A 24404-nucleotide genomic window follows, 5' to 3' on the forward strand; every position below is an offset into this window, starting at 1 on the left:
CAAGCTCCTGCTAACTGGAAAGTGGTTCCAGGACACGGTACTGGTGTGTTGGCACAGAGGATGTTTTGTTAACTTCTGTCTTGATATCTCTTTGAATGGAGATTAAGGGCCTACCTGAAGGGAAGAATATGTCTTCCCCTTTCCTGTTTTCCTTAGCCCATCCACTGCAAAATATTTTTTTCTCAGTTCTCTATGGTGAGTTCCCTTGGACAAGGAAAGGGAGTTATGCAGTGGCATTCCACTGATACCTGTGGGCAAATCCATGAAACACAATTACAAAGAGGATTTTTTCCAGTTCAGTGTGACGTCTCTAACAAAAAGGCCCTTAAGTAGCTTGTAGTAAAGTGCTTTCTGGCAAAAAAAAAAAAAAAAATATATGGTAGGATACAGAAAAGGAAACGAGAGGAACCCAAGCCTGTAAATACCACTGAAACAGAGGAGGGATGTTTAATACACACATTACCTTGACCACTTTCTTATGATCTCGTGGGAATACACACATCCAGATATCAGAAGAGATTTCCAAGTCTCTACAAGCTCACTTGCCGAGTGCTACTCTTGGATACAATTTCTTCTATCATCTTATAGTTTGAAATCATCAGGCTAATTTACAAATAGATTGCCAGCTCTCATATGTGTGTGCATCCTCTGTGCCAAGGGAAATTGTTAATCTGATTAGACCTCTGAAACTCTGATAATTTTCTTCACAGAGCAGCCTCGTACTGAATCCGAGTGGGAGAACAGCTTCACTCTGAAAATGTTTCTTTTTCAGTTTGTCAATCTGAACAGCTCTACGTTTTATATAGCATTCTTCCTTGGAAGGTAGGATTGATGTCTGCTCCCTTACATATGCAAAATGAAGTAGAGAAAAAAAATAAAATTTTCCATAATGAAACAAAATGGACCATATTATCACACATCTCAAAATGCAAACTCTATATTAGCAAGGCAGAACAGACTGCAGTTTTATTTTCCTTTCAAAAGCCCAGAAACAGACCCAGTTTTCATTTTCTGGAACCACATGGTCTCAATGATAACTTCATAATTTTACAATTAGGAACAGATGCATCCCACAATATTCTACATGCAGGTCATTTCACTCTGCCTTTATGTGTGTAATTTGTACAGGCAAGTAAAAGACAGGATAAGCTAGGCTAAGCTAGGCTAAGCTAAGATAGGGTAGATAGTTCATTTGGAAAGGACCTACAAGAGTCATCTAGTCCTACAGCCTGAATACTTTGCTGCTTCTATTAAATGATTTGAACTGTTAAGAGTGAATTATGAGCTATTAGTTGGGGTTTTTTCCCACTGAATATTTTACATATAAAAATATATTTATATGTATGTATTTTATATATATAAAATTTGTATACCTCTTCCTGCCAGCCTCCTAAAAAGAAAGAGTCTTTGAGTAGAGAAGGTTTGACTAGAAGAATCCATTAGTATGGATTATTTGCCTATGTGAATCACTTTGGGAGAAAACATGGGAGGATAGTAATAAAATTATGGGGGTTTTAATGAAAACTAAAATTTTCACTGATTTCACAGAAAGATAGATATCATAGCCCATAGTGTAGTGTAAGGAAGTTGACTGGCATTGAAAGCCATTTTCCAAATTGATATGAACAGTTTCAGTTAGATTTTCCCTCTGCTCTGCGTATGTTGAATATCCAGCATCAGAGTATTTGGTATCGAAATAAAACAGGAAGTAAAAATATACTCAGTCTTTCATGGAGATTATTCCAGGAATCTCCAATACATTTTGTGGCACAACATCTTTTAAAGTTATATCAGGCATGCTAAGATAACATCAGATTAAAATAACAGTGTGAGCTTTCTTGTACTACTGTGAACAGACTGCTTACACAACAGAGTTGATATATATTCCTGTGTTAAAGATTTACAGGACACCCTGGTGCCTACTTAAGGCTGATAAACCGGTGGAGACTGGAAGAGGTGAGTGTTCCATAACTGCACACTGATTTATCTGCTGCCCACGAATGCCGTGAATGCAAGCAGAGGCAGACACATTACTCTGTCTAGGCATTTTTAAGTGTGTTATTGAGTTTTCAGTTGCTCTCTAACTCCACACTATTGACATTACCATCTACTTCAAAAAGATCTACATATTGATATATATATTCCCTTTACAATGCTAGCAGTTTTAGTGGCTGCTTCACATCTGAATAGTGGCATCATATGGTTTAAAAATTACATATTTACACTGAAATATTTCACCCTTGAAATGAATTGAGGTCAGACATTAATCTGACAACTTTTTGCTTCTAAAAAATCTTTTCTTCTCAGTTTATCTAATCTTGCTGATCAGGGAGCTAAAATAATAAAATAACAAGTTAAAAATCCAGACACATAAAATGTACATGAAATTTGACCAAAACAACTGAAAAAACTTCCCAAACGAGCTACAGGCATAATGTTCCATGTCTATAAAACCAAACGAATATGGAGTTTGGCTTTGCAAGTCACTCAAGGACGAATCCCTGGTTTTTTGTGCTTTGACAAACACATTCAGAATTTAAAACCATTTGACAGTTACTGAAGGTGAACAGCAGTAGTTCCTGAATCAGTCATTTAGTTTCCAGTGCTGCTATTTGCAGACTCAAATCCCCTGGTTTCTTTTCTGCTTCACAGCTGAATAATTGAAACAACTTTGCAAAGATATAACAAATTACAAGTGGAAAATGCCTGCCAATATGAATTTTCAAACGCTTCTGGACATATAAATATTTTGATTAATAGAGGCCATCCAAATATTAGGGGGAAAAAAGGAGACAGAAAAAAAAGAAGTTGTGAATTAGTGAATTCTATTAATTCAGGTAAATAATACTGGATAAATGGACAGACAGAAATTAATTTAACATCCCTCCAAAATCTGAATGGAGGTGAGCTGATCTAAAGCTTACTGCTGCCAAAAGAAGCCAGTTCTGCTCTTCCTTTGAGTCCTCCCCCAGAAATTTGCTCCTTCCTCTGCATTGGCTCTGGCTTGTTCAACCCTGTGAGGATCCTGTTCAGTTCCTTGTATAAGCAGTAAACTTCCCTTTTCTGGACAGATTTTTTTTCTGATGTGTTACTGGGCTGAATCAACACACAGAGGGATCAGAGAACAGGGAAAGAACATCATCTCTCCACAGGAGCAGAGATGGGAGGAAAAGTGAGGGAATTTCAACCGTGAGGTGTTACAGGTTGGGTCAGTTGCTGGTCGAAGCTACTATTAGTACTCCCCACTTTGCTTTTTGCAAAGTGAAAAAAGTCTAATAATAAAAGAAATATTTAATTTAAAAAAAAAAGTCTTGACTCTATCAGCTATATCTGGACTAGGTCTAACTAGAAACATGCTTTAGAATATCATGTTCAGATATCCCTCCAATAGTCCTCTCTTCACCCTTTGAATGAAGCCAAGTCCAAGATGTGTGGTGACACAATATAGTCTAGTAGAGTCTGTGAACATAATCAGACCACAGTTTATGTATTGCTGATACTATAGTTGATACTATAGTTGTTGCTGCTTCGTTAACACTGCACCTACTTCTCAGGTTACATTGGCTCATGTTATTGATTCCTAAAAACAGAAGGATGATGATTTAATAATAGTGACAGAGAAGTTAATTAAAAAAGATAATAATAATCTGCCACCCTGTTTATCTAAAGCAATGCTGAATGAGGTCAACAGGGACCTGGGTTCTAAGCACTGGATAATGCAGAATGTATAAGAAATTCATTTCTCATTTTATTACAGGTCAGAGCTAATTTTTCTCCCAAAAATTTAAAGAGAAGTAATTCCAGTTCCATGAAAGTGATCTGTTTAACTTATCTATATTACCCAGGATTTAAAAATACATCTTGAACTCCACTCTTTGGACCTGGAAAGTCAATTGTGCAAAGAACTGTTTAAGGGCAGAAAGTTTTTGGTCCTTTTCTGTTTTTTTCCAGCACTAGATGAAAAATTACCTAAATTTCTACTAGCTGAACATTTCTTCCAAAATCAGCACAAGAACTTTAAGGTCTGGAGGCACTGTTAAAGCAAGCAAGCACTCAGCAAGAAACACTAAGAACTGTTGTTCAACAGTTAAGAGATCTTTAGTTCTTCAGGATGAGAATAGCCTTGCACAGTCCGCTCAACCATAGACATTAAATAGTACTCAACAGTATTAGGTCTATCCTTTAGGCATAAACTGTTCTCCTGTGCAGACAGGAGGAATTTTCTCATCATTCTTTGACTTGATGTACAGTCATCCACCCAAAAAACCTACTGAAATCAGTGGAGAAAATTGGCCTTTGCTTCTGACCTACTCATGGTTGCACAGCGCATTAGAAGCATTAATGTGAAAACTGCTTTGGTTTCAGCTGACTCTGACCTCTGCAGAGAATTAGATGGTAGTCTTAAAAGGCTGACAGTATGATACAGTGTCATATGTTCCCATTAATTTTTATTTTTAAAAAAAAGTGAATGACATTTAAATTCATTTTAGTAAATAATCTAATATCCATTTCTAGTCTTTAAAAAATGCTATAAAACTTGGTATAATTTCTGTTTAACATTTTCTTTCTTTTTTTTTTTGTCCCTGTAGTGCCACCCTAGTGGATGCCTTATTGATCTCTGTATGCAAATGGGTATTATAATGGTGTTAAAGCAGACATGGAATAATTTCATGGAACTTGGCTATCCGTAAGTAAATATAAAATCTATGCTTCTGTAGGTCACAGAATACTAAGTTTATGCTTTCCTCATTGGGCAGTTAATAAAAGGAAGTTACAGTAGTCATTACAACAGAAAATTCTCCCAGGGATACAGAATTCCAGACCTATGGAGATGGTGTTTGGGGTTTTTTGCACATTAGACATAGTTTGCAAAAGTGAAAGTGTAATATAAATATTAACAAATAAGTAATTGATTTCACTAAATTGTATTCTGTGCTTTAAAACTCCTTAAAAATAACTGCAGGACCACTGTATTGCTTTCACAGGAAGTATTATATGTATCATTTCTTAGCTATGCCAGTAAGTTCTAAATTGGACTTCTCCTTGCTGGGTGATAAAAGATGCTTCAAAGAGCAGGTATGAGCTGGAAAAAGTGCACTGCTGGCATATACACTCCCAGAGATAGAAAAATATACTGACTGGTATGTACACAAGTTCCCTGGTGATCTTCAGGGTATTATGAAGCTGTGCCCCAGCTAAAAAGGTTGGCAATCATTAATTTCCTACTGGTTCATTTGTTATTGATTAGTATTTAATGAGCATGTTTAATATGATTAATATAGGTTTAATATGATTATTATAGTTGATGTTAGAGACAGTGGGGCAGGTCATCAGGGGAAATTAACATGCAAAAATGTAAGAGAGAGCTGACCTTGTCAGAAAGTTTGCCTTTCCAAAAAGTTCAGAGGGATTTGCTCTGTTGAAGGATCCACAGCAGATCTAGGGCTGAGTTTGGCCCCTGAACTACAGAAACATTTTGCTGAAGTGACTTCAGGCAGCCTCGGTACTGTAATGAAAAGCCTCAGCCACATCTGGCTGTAATGAGAATGGAGTAAATTATTTAAATGCACAGAGCAATTGACAATCAAGGTACTCTACGCTTGCTATTTCTCCATCATTCCCAGGCCTAGTGCTCCTTGCCAGGATTTTGCAGCTGTTAGGGCTGCAGAAATTGGTTGAGGTGGGTAGAAGGGAACAGTAGCAATAGTACTGATCCTTCTCCTTCCACTCCCTGTCTCTTTTGTCAGTTTTTATTTGAACTTTCTGCTTTCTATCAATTTGGATTTTGAAACTTAATAAAGAGCGCAGAAGGGAATAAAAGAAGGTGACTGATGGAGATGGGAGGAGATTGTTTAAGAGTAAACAATTTAATAGGACTAAACTGCTTCAGGTGAAGTGAATCTCTTCACTTTAAAGTCACAACAAGAATCACAACATAAAACATACAGTCACAACATTGTGAAATGCTTCAATTTACTCTGATGAGAGATGTGTTCACTCTCCAGACCCTTCAGTCCATCTTCTAGCCCTGAAATGCTGCAGGCAGATGCATTTCCTTTTTGTGTGAAAAAAACATGATCCTTTCTGGTAAAAGCATGATTGGAGCCAACATCATGTGGATGGCCAGAGGACTGAGAGGCAACCCTATAATCTGTCGCTGAACTCAGTGGAACTGCATTCAGTTGCACCTACACTTCTTTAAGGAAGACAAGAAAAGCTATAACCTTTCTGATCAAAGGCCTAAATGGAAAAATAACCCTCAAGTTTTAAGAAAACAAGCAATTTTCCAAATCCTTATCCAAATACAGTGACTATTTGCCTACCATTCACAGACCAGACCAGGCCGCTGTGAAGGTAAGAAGTGAATCATTGTCAGGAAAAGGACTGAGTTGTTTGGGTGAGCCATCACCTTCTATCTGACTGAGATGAAGTGGCCAACCACAACATCAGAGGAATCTCTGTCAAACCCTCTGGTTTGGGATTTTTTTGCTCACTATACTAGGGTCCCTTGCTGGCCAAAACGGTGCAGCTCCTTGACCTTGAGAGGCAAAGGGGTTTATTTCTGACATGAGCCTTGATTTCTCCTCTGGCTCAGTGCCTCTGACAGTGGTCTTACATACGCATTTCTTTGGGAACAATATCTTCCCCCCGATGACTGGTACAGCTCCCCCATTTCTTGAGATGGAGGTAGATCTCATGTCAGCCATCCACCTCTCAGCCCCCACATGTTGTCAGTAGCCTACACACTTCTTTCTGCCTTTTGTTCCTCTGAGTGTTTGGCTGCAGATACCATTCAGGGTTGGCTTTTCCCTTACAGGATTGACCAGAAACTGTTACCCTGCACACTGTAGAACCGTGCGGAGTTGCTGTGTCGCACACAGGAAGGGATCAAGCAGCATTAGCACTCTTATTTACTGGGCTCGACTATCTCTGCACAGCATTGCCTTGTGCCATATCAACAGACTCTGAAATGATTTGCTATTCTGTGTAGAGAAAAAGAAGTAAACAAGTAACAAAAATACGTCCAAATCCCTTCACCATTTTAAAAACACCTAAGTCTGGATTACAGCCAATCTGTATTTGTTTCCATACCTATTATGCTGTGTCATCAGCCACATGTATTACTTACACTCTATTTTCCTTTGCATTGGGAAATGAATTTTGCAATATATGTTGTGCCCACTTAACCTCTTCCGATTTTGTGATAAATAGCCACTAATACTTTTTACCTTGTTTCTTTATTTTGAAATGTAGGCTAATTCAAAACTGGTGGACCAGGAGAAAACTACGACAAGAGTATGGCACACAGAGAAAAACAAGCTTCCCACAGTGGGAGAAGGATTATAATCTGCAACCTATGAATGCTTATGGACTCTTTGATGAATACCTAGAAATGAGTATGGCTCTAACCTTTGTTATCTTTCACTAGATTTTAGTGTTGTTGATTTTTTGATTATGTTAGCTGGTGTATTCTTTTAATTATCTCTATATGAAGCTTAAGAGGCTGCAAAATGGTTTTGATTCTCACAGGTCGGGTGAGGAAAGGGAGGAAGTTTGTAGGAACCAAACCAATGCAGCTAAGCACTGCTGCTGGCTTGCTAACGTATCTATGAAACACTTCCCATTCTGTCTTTGTTTTCCCAAACCAGAGATCAATTCTTCATTTGCTTACATTTCTGAAGAACTTTACTGTTATTTACTAAGGGAAGTTCCCTTGTGCTTTTATTTTAAACTGCATGGTACAGACCTGCATACTTGTTTTTATTTTAAATCTTCATTCATTTACCACCTCACTTACAAAGTAGCTTGCTGCCAAAAGGCATTGCTCTCTCTGGAGGAGAGGGAAGGATAACTGCTTCAAAAATATTAAAAACCAAGAACTTTTGCCCTATGTGACTGAACTGCATATGTCATGATTGGGGTTTTTTTATTTTCTCCCTCACATGGTTCTTTTCAAATTAATGGGAAATCTGTCAGTCTGAAAACCCACCTCTAGAAACTTACACAAAATTTCAAACTGCCTCCCATCTGAACTAGTAAAAGGAATGTATTCACCCCTAATCTTTGTAAGTATTGAGAGATCCCAGTTGATGCTGGAGTAAAAATACTCCTTTCCAAAAGCATAGTGTGTCCACCTCTGAACTTCATTCCAAATTACAAAATTTAGATGTTGCTGTCCATTCCAGTGTCAGATGTGCATTTGTTCTTTTCATCCTTCCTCTGAACTTTTGGCAAGGGCTTGCTGTACAACTGTCACTAGACTATTGTATAGTATGATATAGGAAGAAATGTTTATATACTAATACATAATGTTTGTTCGCATACACTATTTGGTATCATAGATAATTAATAATTATACTAGATATACTAGATATACATAGATAATAATAATTATAATATGGTATTTCCCTTTTCCCCTAGTTCTTCAGTTTGGGTTCACAACCATTTTTGTGGCAGCTTTTCCACTGGCACCACTTCTGGCCTTACTTAACAATATTATTGAAATTCGGCTTGATGCTTACAAATTTGTTACCCAGTGGAGAAGACCTTTAGCTTCAAGAGCCAAAGATATAGGTGAGTTCTTTATATGTGTGTTTGTTATATGTATGTGTTAAGACAAAGCACTGACCACTTCAAGTAAGAGCAGATTAAGGTATTTTCAGTCATCTTCACTATTAATGACACACATTATTTGATTGTTCAAAATAACTTCAAGTATCTGATGCCAATCTACTCATGAAATAAATAATCTATATTGGGAAATGTCTTTTAATGATTGGGGGGTGGGGGACTTTACAGCCAAGGTGTTTTAATGAAATGATCAGTGTTCTCTGCAGGTTTTTTTGTTGTGGCAGACACACAGGGTGAACACATTCCTATGCTCAGTTTGAATATAACAACCAGATAGATCAGATGAAACACGAAAGTCAAGTTAAAATGGTCACCTACCCATAAGGACCTGTGTGTTTTGTATTTACCTAGCCAAAACCAAGCCCCTCTGTGACTCTGGGGCTATGCCCACTAGGTCCCTGGTGGGTCAGACAGGAGTGGGTGTAGAACTCAACAGACGACTTGCTCTCAGCGAATCTACAACAGGCAGATGACGGACTGCATATATTTATGGCTACCCTGGCAGACCCACCTCAAAGGCTGGATAGCCATCATCCTAAGCAGGGAAAACTGCCCACATGGTTGTGTCTTTGTAAGCCAAGACCTCTCTGAGCATTTTTGCAGCTTCCTTGAGATTCTTTTCAGGATAAACAAAATTTCCACCCAGTGGGAACAGAAGACTGATTCACTGAGGTCCCGCTGTTCAATAAGAAACATTTACTCAGTGACTCTTGGATAGAAACTACATAGAAACACATTGTGTGGTGGGGACAACGAGTTCAGATCATACAGTACCTCAGGCATTATGATTCTTGTTTTTCCTGGAGCTAACATACTCTCCTTGTTGAACAGGAATCTGGTATGGGATCCTAGAAGGCATTGGAATTCTTTCTGTTATCACAAATGCATTTGTTATAGCAGTGACATCGGATTTCATCCCTCGGCTTGTTTATGCTTACAAATATGGACCTTGTGCTGGCCAAGGAGAAGCTGGACAAAAGTAAGCTTTTTTGGGGGGGAAAAACAGGTGTTCACAAAAATCACTTACTACTTGAATAGATGCAGCAGTACTGTCTATGTATGTTCTGATTCCATTAATGCAAATTTATTGTTTGTGCTCAAGTAACAGATACCAACCATAGATACCAACGCTTTGCATATTCACAGAATGGGTTGCTTCATGACTATGATTTATGATGTTAATTCAAGGCAAATGTGGCAGAGCTATTTCAGAGATTTAGTGTGTGTGACAGTATGCTGCCAAAGCTGTACTTCCCAGCTGGTGTTCATGGATATAATCTTCTTTTCATTCTGAAGCAATGCTGATACTTATCAGTTAAGGATTTGTTGAGCATTTTCAACTTATACACGGGGTTTTTTTCCTGATGTAGTGTTCAGCATGTATTACTCAAGATAGTAGAGTCTAGCAAGAGGAAGCAATTCCCAACCAAAACATCAAGACATACTTACTGAGAAAAGTAATTTGTTTTTCTTCTGAAACTGTAGTCCTTAGATTAAATCTTTCAGAAGATATTTGTGAACTGAATCTCTGCTGCCTAAGTGGATTTTCTTTCAGTGTTGCTAAACACTGAGATTATCTTAACATGTGCACACTACCAGCAAGTTGCTGCCTGGCAACTTGTAAAATCTCAGCTGTTGGTCTCAGGGAAGGTCATTGACTCCAACCAAACACAAATAGACATAGTTTGCAAATGATTTAGCAGTGGCATTGGCAAGTACCCTACTGTTCAAAGAAACCTAGGTTAAACAGTAGACAGTAACAGAGAGCTTACATTCTGCTACTGGGCATATGGCAGATTGATTTTTTTTATTCCCTGCTACAGAAAGTGAGTTCTTCCGTTGCTGCTTTTTTGACGTCTTTTGGTTGTCAATACATTTAATCACACTGACAGAAGAAGGGCATCTGGTGTGGCAGCTCTTGATTAGCAGCTCTGCTAACTTGGTGTCCTGCAAGGAGTTTGGCATTTTAGGTGCTGCCAGGGAAAATGTTCCATTTACTTTCATGAAGAGTTAAAATCCCTTCAGGGGTAAAATGGTCTTGTGCCTCTGCTTGTGCCAGTATAAAGATTTGTAGGATATTATGGCACTCTAAGCAGCTTTCCTTACTACTGATTTGCTTGGGACCACCGTGCTTGAAAAAATGTAAATATTTCTTTTTTTTAAGACTCAAACATGACTCAGTGGCTTTGAAACTAATTCTACATTGGGTAAGTAGCTTGGTTCACACAAGAAGCTCTTATCATCTTCTCACAAACCTCTTGTACAGTGTTTTCATGCTCCTGCTTTTCTGAGTGAATTTCTTACATGAAACCATCAGGTAGTAATCCTTTGAAAGAGCCAACCTGGGTCAGCATTCTGAATATTGTTATTAGCAAGCATTGTTACAAGAGCAGAAAGCTATTCAAAAATCCACAGGAATAATGAATTTTCTCAAACGAAGAAATGAAGACCATCTGTTATTGAATTACTTAAATGTAAGAGGTACTTTTTTCTTTCAAAAAACATCTGTAGGTGTTAGATCCATATGACACACAGTGATACTAGAAAAGTACTGTAATTAAATTAAGTTCCAAATCCAGTCAGTATGGAGATTTTGAAACAAAGACAGATGGTGTTTGAATATAATTTCTCAAAGACTGTAGGGTCCATAGTTCAAAAACAAACAACGCCTCAAAACAGATAAACAAATAACCCCAACCCTTACCTTGTAATATATTCTGCACCTAACTGAGTGGTTTGCCTACACTCACCTGTGCTTGGGCAGTGCAGTGTGAATAGCACAATACACTTGCTAGATCTCTCCTCAGCTTTACTAACACCAAACTTGAGCCTTTTAGTGATGCCCACAGGCCTTCATCGGGGACGTACCTTCTTCTACTCAATGTTCTCTAAACTCTGCCTGGCCCTCACAGTGCTCAGCGACCCTCACATTTTCTAAAAAGCTGGTTTAAGTGTATTACCTTTCCATCTGACCTAACGTCTCACTGTGCTAGTACCATGAGTGTAACAGTGGGAATATTTTGATTATCTTCCTAATTCTACTCATTATTTTCTCTGCCCCTATTGTGTCACCATTGAGGTGCCTTTTCAAAAGTAACCAGTCCCAGTCTTCATCATTTCTTCTCCCACAGAAATGTACTATTTCTTCCCTTTTATTGTCCAGCTGACCTATGTGAGCACTTCTTTTATATTGCCTCAACATCTCTTTCAAATACTAGTGAGCATCACAGTTGCGCTTTGGATTTTATGAAACTTAGAGGACATCCTCCTGGGTACAACAGTTAATGGAAAAACCTTGCTGTGTCCTGACGACAGCATTTTGTCCCCTCTAGGTGTATGGTTGGCTATGTTAATGCCAGTTTATCGGTATTTTTGGTGTCTGACTTTGAAAACCGTTCAGAGCCGACATCAAATGGAAGTGAATTCTCTGGTTCACCGTTAAAATATTGCAGGTAAGTATCTGATCAACATACTTCCCTGCTTTAAGATATTGCAAGGGAGAAGCATCATGATAAATCCAGTGTTGGAACTAATTTTCATAACTTAAAAAACAGTAATGGAAAGGATTAACTGTCCTGCTCAGGGATATGCTCTTCTTGGTACTGCTTGGCTGTTAACTGTATGATTCATTCCTACCTCAGAAAAAGGAGAAGCTGAAAAGCTGGTATCTGGAGGGTGTTCCTAATGCAGGATTTTTAGCCATAGGTTGAATCAGACACAATAATCATGTAAAAATGTGGTATCAAAGGGCCAATAATAGGTGCCTGATTACTTAGGTACCAGTGAGATGAAATCATGATGAGATTGTATCATAGGACATGCAAAGGGAAGTCAAGGTTGCACAGGAGTGACCACACAGTTATTTCACAGGTCTGCTAGACATAAACAGGGTCTGTCCTAAGCTGCATTTATGAAACCTCATATCCTGCATTCCCTAAGTGCTGAATGATTAATCCATTTGTGTCATTGCTTACAGGTGAAATGATTAGTAATAATCATATACTTGTGGTTTGAGTCAAAATAAAATGAGCAGTTAATTATCTGCATGTCTGTCCTCTGCCAATAGACTGGAGAAATAGAAGTCTGAGAGAAGTCTGTAATAGCAGATTTGCACCTAAGTGATTTTAATGCAAAAAACTCAAGGATGTATGTAAAGGTTATAAATGGAGTCCCAACAAAAACCACCAAGCAATAAATACAGCTACCAATTTTTAACTGCGATATTGGATTTCAAGCATGAGTCTTGGTAGTTGCAGATATGCTTATTCCCAGAATTTTTCACTGTAAAGAGTTAAAATATCCTTTCATGAGTGCCCAACAATCAAAAGATACCCTGTGATTCAAGAAAAGTCTGTGATACAGCAAAAATCAGTAATACTTGCAATATTGTGACATTTTTATGAATAAGAAGAATTTTGAGTGGTATAGCATAATGAATGGGGGGAATGTTGGGACATTAATGCTTTCATTTAACTAACTGATATTTGAGGCTGTTGTAACTTATTTGGCAGAAAGCACATTCAAATGCTGAATCCATAGATAATATCTTCTGTGGAGCAGAACCACTCTGAGAATATTCCTTTCCACATCATTTACAACAGCACTGTCTGATAATGTTTTGTAATTCTGATCATTCTCTTGCCCCTCATTAATTCATTTCTTCCCCAACTTCAAGCATGAGGTTGCTGCTTCTTGAAGCCAATGATGGAAATCCAACCAATAAAAAAAATTGTCTCCTCAATATCCCATAAACAGAGCACTATTAAAATTGGTGTGATAAATCCCCAGAAGATAAATCTGTTCATTTGGGAGACACTGAATTGTTATGCATATGTATCCCTGAAAGCAAATTAATATCTTTCCTTAGATGAGTTTATCAGCTACTTAACCCACCTGAATTCTGCTAAACATCAGTCATTTTAATTGCACTCCAAAACAGATGCTTAGGATATTGTAAAACTTCTGAAACTATGAAGTCAGAGTGTTGCTTTCATAAGGAAGGATCATCTCAGTTTTAAGAACTTGAACTAGAGATACTGTAATTTACAAGAAGTTTGATGATGGCTAAGTTGTCAAAACAGTTTATTTCAGTTTGTATAGCACCCTCTCAATCTAAGAAGGTGAAACTTTACAGAGTAATACAGATTATCACAGAGATTAAGTAACTGTTTATTTCCTTTATTCATCTGTATTTTCTTTAGTCTCTTAAAAATAACTTAGTGATCAACCTTAAGTGTATTACTTACTATGGTATTTTCAACATTTTTTACAATGGGTTTTCTGTCCCATCTAGCAAACAGATTAAGGAGGAAAAAACTTTTGCACTATTTTTAAATTAACCCTCTGCAATAGTATTTTAGAATTAACAAACTGATAGCAAAAATGGACTCCAGAATGTGTGACTTAAACAGATTCATGATTTGTAAATATAATTTTAGAGTCTTCCTGGACCCAACTTTCCCTATAGATTAAGGAGACCTAAAGTCTTCCAAGAAACATTCTGTGAGACAAGACACTAAGCCCTTTTCTCACACAGTCCTTGCCCTGTCGATATACCAAGAGGTGCAGTCCTGGCTCCACTGAAATCAGGATGAGTCATGTTTTACACCAGGGATGGCCAACTAATTGACCAAAGGCCAGGTGGAGCTGATGAGGCACTTTCATATGGATTTTGGGAGCACTATCAGGCTGACAAGACTGATTTTAAAATCACATTTGTGATTTTAAAATAGCCTTGTAGTGGGAATAAAGTGTCCGTCAAAACAGCAGAGCATCCCATCCTTCTCCATGTCCTGGGACATCTGGGAGGATACGCCTGCAAGGCACATATTGTGCTGCCAAGGGAGATGCTGTAGGGTCAAACTACTAGTGCTGAGCATCCAACATCCTCTGCATTTGCCTCAGCAGTTTTGCTTCATACAGGCGCTGGTTTGCTCCTTTATACCGAATTTCCATGACCAGCTAAATCACTCCTGGAGTGAAACCCCTCTTACCATTGGGTTTCAGCTGAAAGTAAACCCGTTTGGGTAAAGCAAAGCATGGCAAGGGGAGGTGATCAGGGCAACTTGCTTCAAAAGCATACACCTGATCTGAAATAAAACCCTAGCACAGGCCCAGCCTTAGAAGCAAGCAGTATTGTAGCAACTTGCACAATCTGAGCTGAGGTCATTTTTGGTGCAGAAAATGCAATGGTGAAGAGATGCTGTGTTTTGATTTTGCCTTCCTCCCAGGCAGCAGTGCAGGGGCTTGCTAACTACCATACTGTGGTTCTCTTTCAGGTACAGAGACTACCGAGACCCTCCTCATTCCCCAGTGCCCTATGGTTACACACTGCAGTTCTGGCATGTCTTAGCAGCACGGTTGGCTTTCATTATTGTATTTGAGGTCAGTGACCATTCAGGTGGCAAAACAAAAGCAACAGAATGAAACGAATTTCCCTCTGAAGCTTTTCCATTGGGCAGATCTTTGTCTTGGTTTTTGTTTCTTGGTTTCTGCTACTTATATTGTACTTTGTATTCTCAGATTTGTTTTCTGAACATTCACAGGTATTTAGGTTCTAATAAAAAAGGTAATGTAACACTGAAAACTTTAGCAGCGACTTGCAAAGAGGGGGAAAAAAATGAAGCTTTTATTTACTTTTTGAGGTTGGGCATTCATAATCTGTCTAGGTTGGGAAGCCATACACAGTCTGGTGTGCGAGGAAGGGGAAGAAACATGAGAAGAAAAAATTAAATCTGAATAACTCAAAACCAAAGATAGTTAAAATTACAGTAGTTACATATCTAGCTTTTTTTCTCTCTCTCTTTTTTTTTAATGCTCTTAATATCTTCAGAATGATTGACATCACATAGATTATGACAATGAGAAGGATGCAATATATTCATAATATTAGTATTTTCCATCAGTATTTCAGAAATCTTTAAGACAAATCAGAGAAGATAATAACAACTTCACATGACTGGTATTCCCAGGTTGATTTTGAAAAAGAAAGCCAGGAGGTTGGATAAATAGAACAAGATAATTTACAAACAAAATGCAGATCTTAAGGCTGGAATTTCAAGTGCCCAAATACATCTCCTAGAATTCAGGGGATCAGCATCTCTACAGCGCAGGCAGTTTAAAATGGCTTTTACTCTGCAAAGAAGACAAACGGGGGGAAAAATTATTTTAAAAATTTCTTCACTTGATCCTCTGCTCTGAAATCATAGCAACAAGGCATTCAATACAGGTATGGAAGCTGTAATCAGCAAACTGGCATATGGCATCATGTTTATGAGCACATACTGCATTTCTGACTCACAGTACTGCATAAATTCATTCTGAACTGAGCTTACAAAGCACCTCTTTGGATAACACAACAGAACTACTTGTGCTGAGAAACATTTTCTAGATTATTTCTTGAAGAGAGGTGTCTTGGTGGCTCAGCAGAAGCCCAGGGGCTGTGGCAGATTCTCCATGATTGTGACTTTCAGCCCTTCCCAGGTGAAGGAATATGGCACTGCAGGTTGTCCTCTCTTCTTCCTTAACACTGGGTATCTCATTAGAAGTTGGTCCTACGGAGATCATCTTTGCCATCATCTGTTCCACAGTCAGGGAAATATTAAGGGAAAGAAAGAAAGGTATGATAGAGGCATGCTGGGCTTAACCCCTTCTACTTTCTTGAGCTGTCGGTACTGAAAGCCACGGTATCCATCTCCAAAAAGCACTAAAAGAATGGCCTTGGCAGGTCAGCCTAAGCATTTTTAAGATTGAAGAGAGCCTGGCTTCTTGATGCGCACTTGACATAAAGGCAGCACAGCATAAGGGCAAAGATAGGTGAGGCAAGAAAAATCAGCCCTGCTCAAGTCCTTGTGCCCAGCCAAATTTGCAGCCTACTGTGGAATAACTTTTTGTGTCTGTCCAATACGTGCACAGCAGATTTGACTTTGTTTTGTCCCACCCAAAGCTCTAGGCTGGCTCATATCTGCCTCCCTCAACATGGGCCACTCTATTTGTTGGCCTTGCAAACTGTTTCCTTAACTGTATCTATGAAATCAAAAAGGTAATAGCAGCAGAAACCAATACTGTCTCTGCAGAAAACACTAATGGGTGTCTTATGATTGCTAGAGTGCTTACAATAAAAGCTGAGAGATAAGGGATTCAGGGTAGGTGTTTTCCATAAATTAAGTAACTCAGACCCCTTTTTGGCACTGTGGGTGTGGTTATTTTGGTTATCTTGACCTTCTTCAAAAACAAACAAAAGTATTTCCTATCACTGCAAAAGGAATTATCTTTTCAGGCTAAACTGACAGAAGCAGCTATTTTTCTCTTTAAAGGTTTGGCAAAAAAAATCCCAACAATTAGAGTATTGTGAGTTTTTCTCATGAGGGAAGAATACATGGGAAAACATTTTACATTCTCTTTTCAGTGGCTTTCAAAGGAAGGGTTCTGCTTGGAGAAGAAATACCTTTATTTCTCCAATCTAGAATGTGTGTCCTTTCTGAGATGGAGGATTTTTCTGTTTTTCTGCTCCTCCTCTAAAGTGAAGTGAGTAAATCTCCAAGGAGCATCTTTGATCAAACCAAAAAAGGACACTCCAGCAATCTTCTCTCGTCAACCTCAAGCTTTGCAGTGGCATGCCTAAATTATGAGGGACAAAAGATCAGTTACCTTGTGTTTAATTGTGGTATTTAGTAAATGGGAAAACATCTTTGGATAAGAGACACAGTACAAGAAAAAATGTTTTGTTTTTGTTTTGCATAGATAATTCATTATTTTCAGTGCCGATGCAAGTGTTTTATGGTAACAGGAAAGTGCTACATCATTTGATCCTCCTCTTCCTGCAGAACAATACTAATACTAGGCCCTGTCCAAACAACCTTACTGCAAATCATGACCTCAGGGGTTTGAACACACAGGTTGTATGACAGTTTTGAGGCCTTATTTGAACTCAGCTGCTCATAACCTTTGCTGTGATCCATATGCAGCTGACTTTGGCTGGAGTTTTTGTGGGGAAAAAAACCCTTGTGGTTTGTTTCATTCAAATTTAGTACTGGGTTTAGCTTTAACACAGCATCTTTCTGTAAACTGGAAGGAGAGGGTTTTCAGAAGACGTGAAAAGTACTTGTTTCTTTCCTAAGATTTAAAATTTTTCATCCCTTTTTTTTGTTTTCACAGCACCTCGTCTTTTGCATAAAGCACCTGATCTCCTACTTAATCCCAGATCTTCCAAAAGATCTGAGAGATCGGATGAGGAGAGAAAAGTACCTGATTCAGGAAATGATGTATGAAGCTGAACTAGAACGTCTGCAGAAAGAGCGGAAGGAAAGGAAAAAGAATGGAAAATCTTATCACAATGAGTGGCCATGAGGGGTGAGGAAGAAGGTGCTTAAAAGAAGATAAGAATTCTGTTGATAAAGAATTCCTGGTTTTCTACTGTGGAGAGTGCACTGAAAGTCAGTAATGTTGTGTGCACTTAGCACATGTGGGCCCCTGTTTAATAGGGTGGATATTGTCATAAGCATTTTGAAATTTGAGGTCTTTGCAAGGCTTAGTCTTCTCGAGAGCTGATGTGAACATAAACACATCAGCCCAGTGCTTAGTCTCTGCACTCTTTCCAGGAAGCTCCCAGGCCCTGACTTAAATTCAAGGCCCTGAACTTCAAAGCAGTTATATATCTTACAGTGCTTTACAGAACTTGGTGATCTTACAGCTCATTCTCACGAAGTTGCTACTTCATAATCAGTGATGCGCCTTGGCAACATGGCAGTACTTGTCCGTGTGTGTGGCCACCACCTGCAGCACGTGCATGGCAGCGTTGCTCTCTTCCACAGTGGACTGAACTGTGCTAGTTTGCATTTGCCACCAGTTATGGTCACATACGTGGACCATTTCCATTGCTCAACAATACTGAAGTACTATTTAGGAGGAGATGCATGATCATGAGTCTGATCAACTGGTCTAACAATGCTGAAAAATGTAGGCATGCAGAAGTGCTGACAGATAGCCAAGATTCTAAATGTGGCCAGAGGTATTTAACCACAGGGTCATTTGTTTGGAAATCATACTGTGCAAAGTTGGCAATATATTTTAAATATTTGAACAGTGCCTTTTCAGCTATAGGACTGTCTGGTGTCTGAAGGAATCAAATCAGGTTAGGGCATCTTGCCTAGAACTGCCCATGTATTTGTATCGCAATATCACATTGAGCTCTAGTCAGGAATTAGGGTGTATTTATCCAGAAGTCAGACTGTGTCTTAAAGACATAAGTAAAACAAACAAACAAAAAGAGACAGATGAACAAAGCTGAATGAAAAAACACAGTCATCCTGAATATCTACACTTTTAACACTTTCTTCATTCATTCTTCCATTATCTATGAAAGGGGTGGAGGGGAAAAAATAAAACAAATAAAACAAATCCTTAATGCACAGCAATTCTACACAGGCTGCAAATTAAACTTGTGCAAAATAGGCTACTGTCCATATCCTTTAGGAAATTCCATAGCATTAAGAAATTTAAGATTTCCCAGACCACTAACCCAAAATAATGGAGTTGTAGCTCTGAAGACTCCATTAAGTGTTGGATGGAGCAATATGAATCAAAAACTCTTCCACCAGTTGTTTCTACAACTTATTCTGGAAATAATTTGATAGAAGGACTAGAATTTGCCCTTCTGGACAGATCACACAATGCAAGACCCTATGGATGGATATCTCAAACTTCACATGACAACAGGACCACTTGCACCAAGAAAGATATTACCAAATTAGATTTACTGTCTTCTTTCCACTGTAAGGGAGATCTGTGCTATTTCCATGAAGAGGGAAAGTTTTAATGAAAGGTAATATGACTTCAGTAAGGAGAGGGTTGGAAGAAAATATGTGTCCCCTCCTCTCTGTAGCCACTGCCTGCCTACACTTTTCTTCCTTGCAGCAAGGAACCTCCTCCAGTAGTGAATCACTTTCCTACCTGAAGCGGATAAATGGCATAGCAGCTCCCTTTTATCAGCTGCTCCTGGGTCAAGACTGAAAGTCCCATGAGCACTGAAAGAATTTCAGGATTGGTGTGTTCTGTGCTGACTCAGTGCCAAACTGATTGGGGAGCACAGCTAGCAGTTGTAGGGTGTATTCCTGACTAATGGGGAAGTGAACTTGTTCATCATTGCTTCAGCTTACAGCAGCTGCCGACACATCCCACGTGGACAGTGGGGAAATAGGATTATTTCTGTCTCTGTAGATAGGGTGTGAGGATTAGGCAGTGTTGATCACCAATACACACATGCCAGAGTTGTTAGTATTTGCCATCCACCACCTACAGTTTTGTACTGCACTTGCAGTCTGGGGACTTTTGGGCAGGATCGCTGTGCAAAATCATATTCAGATCAAATTCATGTGAACAACTGGGTTAGTATACCCTCTGTTTAATACCTAAACCAACAGATGATGAGAGCTTAGAAACTGTTTGCTAAATAGTAAAGTAAGATGATTCATGTATAAAATCAGGGTCACCCATATGAGTGTGAACCTTTGCAATTTCCTGCAGTAAGATATAGCTTTGTCAACTTAGATCTCAATAACTTCCAAGATCTCAACTAAAACTCAATAGGATATAAACTGACTTCCAGAGGAACCACTTCAATAAAATGTGCTGAAACAAATAAAGCACAGCATAAACACAATGGATATTAATTGCTTCTGAGAGTAGTTTTCAACAAAGCTACATTATGATGAATTTTCCTGACAATACATTGCTAGAAGTTGTGTCCCACTCTGCTCTAAATGAGACCACAGGTTGGCTGCTTGCCAAGATTGCACTAGTATGATGCTGCAAGGAGCTCTGACCTGCCTGACAGACCCTGAGTACACTTCTGTCACTTCAGGTTGACCAGTCAACCCATCGAGGTTTCTTTGCTGCTGGTGTGCTGAATAGATTTCCCTGGAGTCCTTCAGAGCTATATAGAAGAACACTCAGAAAACATGCCCTCTTTTATTTAGTGGTAAAATAAAAATAATAGGACAATAATAAATGGAATTTTAATGGTCTCTAGATAGTTAATTTATGCCATTCCCTTCCTGATCTGATAATGGTTTTGCTTAAACCTCCAGGTGACCATTCTGTATGTTGTTTACTTATTCCAGCTCCACAAGAGCACCACCTTCAAGGGAATGAGAAAAATTGCAATCTCATGCATGCCACAGACACATTACATAGCAAGCAGGACAGCACACACTGGAGGATTTACTGTGAAATTATCTTGCAATCAGCATAGGATTGATCTCCATAGACCACTCTTGACAATAGCATGTACTTCATGAGCAGTTACACACCAGTTTTTAAAACCAAGAAAAAAATTGTATATTGGGACTATTTTTCAGCCTGTTTGCTACATTTTTTGCATTCTGTCCCATGCTGGTTTTACAGATCTTAGAATAAAAAGTGTAAATGAAAACCTGGATACTTTGACAAAAGAAAAATCTAGGTACAGAACATCATCTGCATTCAAGCCACCAAACACTATGACAGAAACCGTGTTTACAAATCAGTCCTTTTTTATTTTAAATCTTTCTGAAGGGAGTTACATTATTTACCATATATATAATATATATATATATAAAGTATATAGAGAGATTGTTTATTTGTAAATAGAAAAATTCTATGGAGAAGAATGTCAAGTTTTCACACTTTAAAAAAGATCATCAACATAAAGCCATGTTTAATGCTTGTATAATGTGATATAATAAACTTTAAAATAAATTATGCATACGAAAATTTACTGGTTGGCCTTCTTTACTTCCTTTTCTGTTTACCTTATTTGTTCCAAAGCAAACAGACCAGTTAGGTAGAAGCAAATACAAATGCAGCCCAAAAAGAGCCAAAATCTATCAGTACTTTCTCTCAGTGGATCTTTTGTGTATTCATATAGTCAAAAATTGTTCCTGTTAGGGTCGTTGGGGTTTTTTTTAATATTTCTACTTCAACAGGCTACTCCTTGTTTTGTCTTGCGGATCTGTCAGAAACTGCATGTAATTTGGACAGTGTGGGCTGCTCCCACAGAATTAATTAGTTTTGAGCAACCCACATATCTTTGTCAGGTAAGCTTTTAGCTGGAAGATATAAAAGATCAGGGTGCAGGAGTGAGATGGAGACTTCAAAAATTATCTTGCTCCTTTTACATGGACAAGGAAGGCCCTGGCTCAGAGTCCAGCTAGTGGAGGACAGTATATGATCCCAGAGAAAATATTCAAAATTAATGCATTGTTTTAATTAATTATGCCAATTAAAACAAGAAGCAGATAGAAAAAAAACTAAAGCAGAGTCACTTTGTAGCTCTGCAGCAGTCACAGGAGGTTAGTTAGCAAGAAACAGGGTAGTTGCAGAGGTCATCTGCAAAGCTTAAGGATGTGTGTCTCTAAACCACTTACAGCAAGATATTTCCCCATTAAAAACTTATCTTCATGTTATGATTGTGGACCAATAGATATCATCTAGCCCAAACTTTCACTTAATACCAAAATTAGAGTTAAATGACTGCTCACTGCTCAAATAGTGACTTCAAGCAACAAAGGGGAGGTAAGATGGTAATTTATGTGTTTTCTCTTTTTTAAACAACTATGGGAACTCAAAGCAGTGAGAAGGAAACTCTTTGTCACTACATTTTTTAACTATGATAACCAGGAAAATTAGTCTTCATGAACAAAACAGATAGAAGTTACAGATGATCTAAGACAGCTTAAGGCAGCATCGAGATCCCATCACAGGGATCTCAGCACAGAGTGGTGCAGAAAGGACACGCTGATGCTGTTTAACACAGGAGTGACCAGTCACCTTCAAGAGAAGCACATTAAGATGGGAATTCAACATTTGTGTTGGAAAGGCTGTGGTCGTACCCAATAACTCGGGGCAAGTGCTTGCTGCAGGCTTCTGTTCTCTGTTCACAGTTTACTCTCTCTCACAAAGCCCAGCTACACAGAGGCACACTGGTCCACTTCAGCACTCTGCAACAGCATGGAGATCCACAGTACTTACCCTTTTTCAGATCTGTGGGCTGAAAGTAGCTGGTAAGTAAAAACTGTTATATTCCAAGGCTCAAGAACTATTCCACAGCACAGAATGCCATATCTATTTCTCTGTCATGAAGACAAGGCACAAGGCTGAACAAGGTAAATTATCTTCTGAGACTCTAGAAGCATAACCAGCTTATTCAGTCTATGGGCTAATTGTATCAGAGTGACTAGGATAGTCTCATATCAGAGAGATTCCTGTTCTGAATCCCAGGAGACTTTATTCAGGAAGCTACTGTTTGTCTCAGATCCTAGATATAGGGACACAAGAGATAACTCATGAGATCTACCCGTTCACTCATACCCCTTCCACACAGCGGCTTTAGGCAATGACCTGAACACAGAGCTGCAGCAATGTGGGACAAGGGTCCTAAACTCTAGATTGGATCATGAAAACCAGTGCTACAGTAAGCAAAGGGGAAACCTGCCCCAATCTCGTAGTTTTGTGCTGGGTTAGCCAATGGAGTCATGTCCTTGGTGACACCCACACAGTGTCTACCCTGTTCTCCTCTAGAAGAGGTCTGGTCCTTGAAGCCCGTTTTTCCATCCTCACATTTTCTGATCCTGCAAATTCATCTTATGCAGTAGATCATCAAGTGCCCTCTGTCACAGGGGCACAGAAAAGAATTGATTTAGATGCTAAAGGGCCCGAGTCAAGGCAGATAAGCTAGCACTTCGTCATATTCCAAATTACAGCAGCTCAGTACTTGGCACAAATGCAGCATAACTTTTAGAAAGCATTTAAGACGTGCCATCAGTTTTTCACTTGATTCTCAAGCGTGACTGTTTCCTAGGCTTCACAGCTCAACTTTCCTGCAATGGCTTTTATTTTCCACCTTGATTCTGCTGCTGTAGAGAAGTTTTACACACTCTTGTGTAGCCAGAGTAAAAGTCTGAAGCACAAAACTAACAGTGTGGGTCAGAATCTATTCCCTGCTGTACCAGAATGTGCAGGAGAAAGAAGCAATGGGGGTTTTGACCCTCCCAAAACACCAGCACAGTGCATGGTCTGTGCACAGAAGCTGTTCAGCTTCTCTTGGCAGTCCCACCAGATGATAAGCCATTCCATACCCTGCAGCCCTGCAGAAGCCTTCATCAAATGACATCCTTTGTGATCCTTTCCCTGTCCTGCGGAACTGTGCAGGTGGCTTTGCCTGCCTGCCAAAACACACAGTGTGCTCTTGCCTGAACCAACCTTGAACATGAATCCCCAGAGATACAATAAGGACTGCCTGAACACAAATGGGTACATGACGTTTCAGCTCACAGCTCTGGAGATAACAGCAGTGGCAACTGCAGATGCAGCCTTCCCTCTTGTCCAGTACAGCCAAAAGGGCCCTCTTCTTTACTAACATCTCTGCCACACTATGCTCAGTCCAGTGCAAGAACAATTCTAGGCTACCACGCTGGGCATGAAGTAGAAGGCTACAGTGTTTCTGCTCTATGGTATTGAATAAAAATCCCAATAACTCATTTCCTTCATAAGAACAAGCTCTGTAAGGGCATGATAGGGCAGAAGAGGGAGATGGAGTGTGAAGGGAAAGACAGTACTGGCTCTTGCCTCTACCCACCAACAAAGTCACTATCGCAGCTTCCAGCAGAAAGCATTGAGGATGAGATGCAGGTAACCAAGGAACAAGTGGCTTAATAAAAACAAATAGATGATAAAACCAGCAAAATAAATACAGTCTCAGGATCAGTTCTACAAAGAAACCAGATGATACTAAATAC

At 39.0% G+C, this 24404-nt stretch overlaps 1 protein-coding gene across 9 annotated transcripts in view; it reads left to right on the top strand.

Annotated features, from left to right (window-relative positions):
- ANO4 (anoctamin 4) overlaps positions 1 to 21375 on the top strand; it is a 171789-nt gene extending 150414 nt beyond the window's left edge. For all 9 annotated transcript variants that reach the window (XM_027885760.1, XM_027885759.1, XM_027885763.1 and 6 more), the window contains 9 exons: positions 711 to 822; positions 1899 to 1956; positions 4590 to 4687; positions 7255 to 7397; positions 8422 to 8574; positions 9463 to 9610; positions 11964 to 12083; positions 14910 to 15015; positions 17788 to 21375. In XM_027885760.1, coding sequence (XP_027741561.1) covers positions 711 to 822; positions 1899 to 1956; positions 4590 to 4687; positions 7255 to 7397; positions 8422 to 8574; positions 9463 to 9610; positions 11964 to 12083; positions 14910 to 15015; positions 17788 to 17979 — 1130 coding nt within the window. In that variant the 3' untranslated portion in view covers positions 17980 to 21375. The remainder of the gene's footprint in view (positions 1 to 710; positions 823 to 1898; positions 1957 to 4589; positions 4688 to 7254; positions 7398 to 8421; positions 8575 to 9462; positions 9611 to 11963; positions 12084 to 14909; positions 15016 to 17787) is intronic.
- The last annotated feature ends 3029 nt before the right edge of the window (positions 21376 to 24404 follow it).

The sequence above is a fragment of the Empidonax traillii genome, unplaced genomic scaffold (genome assembly GCF_003031625.1).
Source record: "Empidonax traillii isolate 1590-97213 ecotype Southwest subspecies unplaced genomic scaffold, ASM303162v1 scaffold172:size1107868, whole genome shotgun sequence".
In the NCBI taxonomy this organism is placed as follows: Eukaryota; Metazoa; Chordata; class Aves; order Passeriformes; family Tyrannidae; genus Empidonax; species Empidonax traillii.